Here is an 8,517-nt window from a genome sequence, read left to right as displayed (position 1 = left end):
GGCACATAATTTTTTACTTTATAAGTTTCTTACCTTCTTGGTCATCCCTTGAATTCTCCATCCCAGTTTGTCATCTTAAATTTTGTCATCTGTACTTTTTCCATGTTTTTTCTTTCCACAAATTTTTGTACATAGTGATGGGATTTACTGTGTACATGCACATAATAGAACAATATTATTTGGCCAATATCACTCCCCAGCACTTCCTCCCTCCCTTTCCTTCCCCCCCGCCCCTCCCTGTTCTTTTCCTCTACAGATCTTCCTTTGATTTTTTTGAGATCCTCATCCCCCACCCTTCTTTTCCTTTTTTCTCTATAACTTCCACATATGAGAGAAAACATATGACCCCTGACCTTCTGAGTTTGGCTTATTTTGCTTCACATAATGTTCTCAAGTTCCATCCATTTTCCTGCAAATTATGTAATTACATTTTTTAATGGCTGAATAAAACTCCATTGTGTATATATACCACATTTTCTTTATCTGTTCATCTGTTGATGAACATCTGGGCAAGTTCCATAGTTTGGCTTTTGTGAATTGTGTTGCTGTAAACAGGGCATATATGTATCACTATAGTATGATGATTTTAATTCTTTAGGATAAATACTTAGGAGTTGTATAGCTCGGATGGGTGGCGGTTCCATGCCTAGTCTTTTGAACTTTTTCCATTTTAAAATGTTAATGCAATTCACATTTTGTTCTGTAAACACAGTATATTTCACATATTTCATCAATCTAAGATACCATCAGTTCTAAGATACATCATTTTCTCTACGTATTATTACCAAAAAATAAATTTCTAGTTATAATTATAAAGTACCATTGATTATAAGTTCAGAAATGTTAAAAATGTGTATTTTACTCATGTTTTACTATGTTGCCCAGGCCAGTCTCAAACTTATGGGCTCAAGTGATCCTTCTGCTTCAGCCTCTTGAGCAGCTGGGACTAGAGCCATCACATCTGACTCCTCACTCTTCTTTATCAGTGTTTTGTCCTATAAGTTATAAATAAGTAAGTAAACAACACTTTCAATGATATGATTATATAATTTTTTTTGCTGCAAAACCAACTATGAATCATGCTTACATTTTTTTTTCAATTCCGTGTTTTGTTTCCCATTGAGGTTCTAAATTCCCTTCCCTTTTATTGCACTATTTTACTTTATCACAGTCTCAATTTTCCATTGTGCATATCTATACTATTAGGATTTCTTTTATTTCCCTCAGGACCTTACTATCAGGGTTCTTCCTAGTAGAAATTCTTTCTTCATTACTATCAGGGATTATACATACTTTTACCTTTTTCTTGGCTTATTTCTTTGGTTTGTTCACTATGTCCTCCTAAAGTAATTTCTTGAAAACATAGAAAGCAAAGTTTCTGAGCCATTCCATTTCTGAAAATGTTTTTATCTCATCTTTGTTTTTGCTTGATATTTTAGTTGGGTACAGAATTCTAATTTCAAATTCTGAACCCTCATATAGAAAGTTAAGGCCATGTACCACTGTTATTATCACTTATTAATTTCAAAATCATTCCTTGTCTTCCAGTGGACAGGAACTTCCTTCTGCCCCTAGATAAAAAAAATCTATATAAATAGTTCCCAACTGGATCTCAAATACATGATGAATATAAGTAGACATTAATTCCATATATAATATTTCTGAAATTTTAAAAATTTGAACTGCAAAAATAAAAAAAAAATAGATTCTAGAATGTGGCATGTGCTCAAAATCAGCAATGAATATTTTCCTCCTAAAGCCAACTTCTCTGGTCTGAGAAGAAAGGGATGGAAGTAAGTGGTTCCCCTATTACCTCTAGTGATCCACTTGTGAAACTTTTGCTTCTCATTCCTGCAGTATGGGGCTCTTAAGAGATCTCAGCACCAAGACAGGAATGCTTCTACTATGGGACACCATGATGGTTCTGTCAAATTCAAAAGTTAAGACTGCCACCTGGCTACTTGGGGTTCCTCTTGACAGTGCCTCAACAGCCAGAGAAGGGGTTACTCTACTGACTGGAGTGATTAAATGACCCTTATCATAAGGGGTTGCCACTAGTCACTGAGATAGAATTTCTGGAATATACAGGAAAGCCCTGGGGGCATTTCTTGGTACACAGAGGGCCTGTGATTAAATAGAAACAACAACACAATTGAGAGAAAAGGGATATTTGTATCACATTAGGTGAAAGTATGATTTTTCTATTTTTTAAAGTTAAATCGTTAAGGGGGTCTATGTGGATGCCAAGTGCCATTGATTATAAGTTCAGAAATGTTAAAAATGTGTGTTTTACTCATGATGAAACATTGTAATTAAAAATTTAAAATTTGAGATGAGGCATGGACTTTGGTGGCTTTGTATTGTGCCATCTTCTCTAAGACAGAGCTGAACTTCTCAGATTTCCCTTTGCTTGTGCTTCTAGATCATGTTGGCCATAGGACATTTTGCATGAATTTGGAAGCCAAAAGTGAAGGAGAGCTATATATCTTTTTACCCTCTAAAGATCAAGGTAGGAAGAGAGCAAGGCAGGTACGAACACTTGCTGTAGCAAGTGCTAGCTCACTTTTTGGTTGTGAGGTGGTGTTCAGCCCTGCAGCTGCTAAAGTTCTCTGAGGATCTCCTCCTTCAGTTTGTCTGAATTGTGACCCAAACACATATGCAGCTTCTCTGCAGGTTACCCATGACACTGAAGTTGGAAGTGGTAAGAGGGGCTTGAGTTTCAGTTCTCTATAAGTTTTTTTTAAATTTTTTTAGTTGTAGTTATTTTTATGTGGTGCTGAGGATTGAATCCAGTGCCTCACACATGCTAGGCAAGTACTCCACCACTGAGCCACAACCCTAGCCCCCTCTATCAGTTTTTCTTTGTTGTTATCTATATTTAGCTTTCATCCCTTGGCTGATGAATGGTGACTTTAGGAAATTATCTATATGGTCTGTATTACCAGCTCCAAGGATTTCTTAGTATATGTCTGTCTCATTTCAAACAGTCTGCCATTGTCCCTGAGCCACAAACTAAAGACAGTTCTGAAGGGACATGGGAACAGTGTGGGGTTGTTATCTTGAAGACTATTCAGTTTTCATGGGAGAACACACATAATATTTTTGATTTAAAAATTAATGAACTTGTCAGGCATGATAGTGCATGCCTGTAATCCCAGTGACTTGAGAAGCTGAGGCAGGGGTATTGCAAGTTCAAGATCAGTCTCAGTAACTTAGTGAGGCCCTGAGCAACTTAGCAAGACCCTGCTCAAAATCAAATAATAAAAAGGGCTGGGGATGTGGCTAGTGGTTAAGCATCCCTGGGTTTGATCTCTAATACCAAAAAAAAAAAAAAAAAAAAAAAAAGGAATTTTACTCAAGAGTTTCTAGGATACATCCTCAAAGACTGTTTACTAAGGCAGCATCATTTTGTTTTCTTCTTCCTACAGGAAAAATAATACATATTCATCATCAGAAATATGGCAGATACAGGAATCACAAGGATTCTGATAAGATTTTGGTGAACACCTTTCAAATCTTCAATATGTATAACTATAATGAGAATGTACACTTTATTTTTATGAAAATGAAATCCTACTTAAATTCTATTTTATTAAACAGACTTTTCCAGGACTGGGGATGTGGCTCAAGCGGTAGCGCGCTTACCTGGCATGCGTGGGGTGCTGGGTTCGATCCTCAGCACCACATTAAAAAAAATAATAAAAGAGGTTGTGTCCACTGAAAACTAAAATATAAATATTAAAAATTTTCTCTCTCTCTCTCTTTAAAAAACAAACAACAGACTTTTCCCACTCAATAATATATCATAAATATTTATAATTCAACACCATGATTTTTAATTACTTCAGAGTATAGTATGACATGGATACATAGTCATTTATTTAACTCAATCTCTTATTGTTAGATGTTCAGGCTATTTTAAGTTTTTTTTAAATTAATTAAGAAAACCAAAATTCTGAGATGAACATTTTTAATTAACCTTTTTTTTAAAAATTGTGTAGCTATTCTGTACCAAGTTTGAAATAGCATCATCTTTATGTGAACCCAGACATCTAAATTTTTGTAAGTTTAAAACTTTCAACAAATGTGCATTGTGGGGGGGTTGGGGTTGTAGCTCAGTGGTGGAGTGTTTGCTTGGCGTGTGTGAGACACTGGGTTTGATTCTCAGTACCACATAAAAATAAGTAAATAAAATAGTATTTTGTCCATCTATAACTAAAGAAAAATTTTAAAAAATGTGCATTGTGAGAAGGAAGGCATAAACTGGGAGGGTGCATCAGTTCAAAATCTACACAGATTTAATTTCATAAAATAAGTAGGTGGTTCTGAATCTTTCTGTAGGTCCTCTTGTAATGCAACATTATCAACTAGTCTTTTGGAGTCCTGCTTATATTTGCTTGCCTGAATTTACTGTCTACTGCTCTGAATTGAAAGCTTGAGGGGCGGGGGATATATCTCAGTTGATAGAGTGCTGGCCTTAGACGCACAAGGCCCTGGGTTCAATCCCCAGCACCACAAAAGGTGTGTGGGGGGAAGCTTGAGAATTATCTTAATGATCTCAACTTCATTTGCTCATCTGAGTGCCCCCAAATTGTCCCTATGTGTAGAATCTCCATGATCCACTGTCTGCTGATGTGAAGCAGGAATCTCTGTCCACATCCTGTACGGCTGAATCAACATCTGCATTTTAATGTGATTCTCATACACATCAGAGAGTGAGAAGCACTATTTAGACCATGGCACTTTGCCCACACTTGAACTTGATCTTCCTCTCTGAACAACATAGGTGAGGCCAGCCCTACAGTAACAGCTATATCAGGAACAGGCAGCTTCTGACACTTCTGGCCATACCCAAGTCCGGCATGCACAGGAGGTCAGTCACTAAAGATAGGCTGCCCTGGGAGAGGAATGAGGGATGCTTGCAGGCTGTTCAGCTGGGTGAGAAAGGGTGGAACAGGAAAGGGAGGAAAGCAAGTTCCTGGACTCCAAAAACCACAGTTGGTCTAGGTGCTACTTTCTCCTTTATTTAGCACATAACTGTGCCATGAGACATTCTTTTGCTGACCTCTTTTCCGTTTGCATTTTGCCCCATATTAAAATGTCACCATCTAAAACTTTTCCATGAATTAGAAAGTTTAAGTTGTGAGGGACTGAATGTGCTGTTTTCCAACAGTTTCTGGCAGTTCCTTGCTTTTATGGTGTAGTCATGGTGAAACCTGAGTCATCTGAAGATGGTGGCAGTGCCAAAGAGGGTGGCTGGGGAGGAACTACAGACAAGTAGGAGAAGAGATGGGGATCAATAACGGTTGAGTACCGCCACCACTGGCCACTGGCCTTTATTCCAACAGGCCCTAATTGTGATTAGACAAATTACCGTAGGCTTTACAGTTCTAATGAATACTTTCTGAAGTAAATGTTCAGTGAGAGTTGTAAGTATAAAAGCTTCTTCCCAGATAATTGTTTCTCAGAGTTGCACGAGGCAGGGGACCACTCCCCTTAACCCCCATGGCACCCAGGGCCGCGCGCATGCTAGGCAAGTGCTCTACCACTGAGCAACACTGCCCCCTCCTCCTTTAAAGTGGAGAAACCAAAACGCGTTCTCGGCGAGGAAAGCAATATACTTCAGTTTTTGTTTTAAGGAGAAAATGTTTTTCTCTGTTCCCAGTCCTATACATCAAACAGCCACCCTCCAAATATACCCATTTGGCGTGCATACCCGCGCCCGCGCGCACGTCTGCGTTTCTCTAAAATTCTGACTCATAGTCTGGAGGACAATGATTGATTTTTTTCCACTTCACATAGTTGCTATGAATTTTTCCTCACAAGGGATGGGCTTGTTTATTCACTCCGGGCACCGTTGGTAGAGCGCTAGTGTAAACAGCCCTGGGAACCCGGTGGCCGGGGAAGTGGGCGCCCTCAGGTCTACGCGGGGAGCAGGGATGGCGGGGTCAGGTTGGGCTGACCGCATTTAGAGACCGCTTTCTAACCCCCTGGATGGGAGAAGTTTGCCAAAGCTGAGAGAAGCGCCATTGTAATGCGGGTGGGAAGGGTGGAGCCACCTAGTCCCGTCTCAATTTAGATCTCTCACTCCGCTTTTAGGCGCGCCCATTTCAGATTGCTAAACTCGAGTCAGGGGATAAAATTCGAGAGGAGGTGACAAGCCACACCCCGCAGTGCCTGCGAATTTGCCCAGGAGCCGACCTTCCCACGAGCAGACGCTGCCGAGATGCCAGGCCCGCCGCTCCTGACCGCTGCCCACCTTCTCTGCGTGTGCACGGCCGCGCTGGCCGCGGGCCCCGGGTAGGAGCGCGGGCGCGCGGGGAGGGTGCGCGGCGCGGATGGGCCTGGGCCGGGGCTTCGGGAAGTGGCAGCGGCTGCGCGGTCGCAGTCCCCAGCCCGACCTTGGCCTGGATGTTTGATCCTGTCGCTGCAGGGTGGCTGTCTCTGGGACAATTGCATTCTCCACCCATAATGTTTAATCGTCTTTATGGCTATAACAACTTTATAAAGAAAATAATTTTATTTTTAGCCCATGTTGCCTCTGCCTTTTGCTTCTCAATCTTTTGCTTCCAACTAATGTGCTGCCTTCTCTCAAAGACAGGATAATTATTTTTTTTTCCTAAGCAAGATGTCTCAACTTTGGCATTGTCAAAGTGGGGCTCAAGTACCTGAAGTATGTGTTCCTAAGAAAGATCAGAACTTTAAGATAATAGTGCCCCATTCCTGAAGATTTTCGTAGTTGATCCCTAAACTGTAGATTTAGCAAATTAGCAGATAATGAACTACCTTAGTGAGGTGTTTTTTTTTTCCCCTCTGTTTCACCCGGAAATTTCACCACTTGTAGTTTATTTTCAGATGGTATATTTCAATCAATGTTTTCTTTTCTTTTTTTTTTTCTTGGCTGGATGCCCAAGTATAAAGGTTTGAATAAGAAACGGGCAAAATCCTAATCATTTTTTTTTAAGCCAAGAAAAGCAATCACACTGGGATGAAGTTAATCTGTAAAGTAGAAACTTGGAGGCTTCTACTTTGCTTATAAGTTCTGCATGCTCCAGTGTAAGCCTTTCACATCTCAGCTCCTCTTGTGCTCTTTGTGGTTTATAAAATGGAAATAATAACAAGCCTTCCTTTAATAGTAATGCATGGATTACTGCATTATCATAGTGTTTTGGGAATTACTGTTGTTTCATAGAATTTAACTGCATTGCTAAATGGAGCGGTGGGGCAACGTCAATTGTAAAACTGCAATAAGGACAGTATGGAGAGTCTGTCTCCCTCTTTATGATATTGTAGGGTCACAAAAGAATGAAGATGTGAGGATAAAAACTTGTCTTTTCCCTTGTTGGGAATGCTTTAGGCCTCGTTTTCTGGTGACAGCCCCAGGGATCATCAGGCCTGGAGGAAATATGACTGTTGGGGTGGAGCTTCTGGAACATAGCCCCTCACAGGTCACTGTCAAGGCGGAGGTGTTCAAGACCATGTCAAACCTAACTGTCTCTGTTCTGGAAGCAGAAGGAATCTTTGAAAAAGGTGCGTGGATTCTTACCCTTCTGCAGTAAAAATTGGAATATGTTAATAAAGCCATGGATTAGGTAGTGTAACAAAGGAACTCAAATTCACAGTGACTTTCATAACACATTTTTTATTTTTTAAAATTTTTTAGATGTTAATGGACCTTTTTATTTTATTCATTTATTTATATGCGGTGCTGAGAATCGAACCCAGTGCCTCAAACATGCTAGGCAAGGGCTCTACCACTGAGCCACAACCCCAGCACCCCCATAACACACATTTAATTTTTATTTATGTAAAGTCCAAAATGGCATTCCTGAATGCTCTTCCTAGTGGGATTCAGACACCCAGGTTCCTTCCATATTTAGCTCAATCATCATCAAAACATGGTTCCCCAATTTGTAGGGGAAGAGCACAGAGTCTCTCATATAAGAGGATTTTCTGGAGTAGGCCTAGAAATGGGTCATGCTACCACTGTCCATTTTCAGTCAGCAAAGGAGGCTGGGGCCCATGATTATATTGGCTCAGTGAATGTTTTCTTTTTTAAGAAAAAGGGAAATAATAAGTATAAGGGAAAAATAATTTTAGGGTGTCAATACTTAAATACTTAAAATGGACACTTACTGTATTTTTTCCTTAGTTGTAAGAGCAATATATTCTCGGTGCTTACAACTTGATTAATACTGGAAGTAAAAGAAAGAAACCTAAATCACCCATGATTCTGCCACCCAAATATAAACACAACTAACTAAATTCCTATGAAGTTAAGAACTATCTTTAAAAAGTCATTTAAGGGAACATAGTGAAGAATGGATGGGATTCTACAGTATTTTCTTTCTTTCTTTCTTTCTTTCTTTCTTTCTTTCTTTCTTTCTTTCTTTCTTTCTTTCTTTCTTTCTTTCTTTCTTTCTTTCTTTCTTTCTTTCTTTCTCTTTTCCCCTCCCTCCCTCCCTCCCTCCCTCCCTCCCTTCCTTCCTTCCTTCCTTCCTTCCTTCCTTCCTTCCT

General features: G+C 39.8%; 1 protein-coding gene across 3 annotated transcripts in view; it reads left to right on the top strand.

Moving 5' to 3' along the window:
* Positions 1 to 5,778: 5,778 nt before the first annotated feature.
* The window catches only part of Cd109 (CD109 molecule), a 136,482-nt gene continuing 133,743 nt past the window's right edge, over positions 5,779 to 8,517 (top strand). The window contains exons 1-3 of one of the 3 annotated variants that reach the window (XM_021720804.3): positions 5,779 to 5,873; positions 6,100 to 6,300; positions 7,358 to 7,530. In XM_021720804.3, coding sequence (XP_021576479.2) covers positions 6,227 to 6,300; positions 7,358 to 7,530 — 247 coding nt within the window. In that variant the 5' untranslated portion in view covers positions 5,779 to 5,873; positions 6,100 to 6,226. Of the gene's footprint in view, positions 5,921 to 6,099; positions 6,301 to 7,357; positions 7,531 to 8,517 lie in introns of those variants that run through there. The other 2 variants (XM_005341260.5, XM_078019717.1) reach the window with 2 other exon arrangements.

This window comes from Ictidomys tridecemlineatus, chromosome 8 (assembly GCF_052094955.1).
Source record: "Ictidomys tridecemlineatus isolate mIctTri1 chromosome 8, mIctTri1.hap1, whole genome shotgun sequence".
Lineage (NCBI taxonomy): Eukaryota > Metazoa > Chordata > Mammalia > Rodentia > Sciuridae > Ictidomys > Ictidomys tridecemlineatus.
This window is presented reverse-complemented; position numbering and strand designations above follow the sequence as displayed.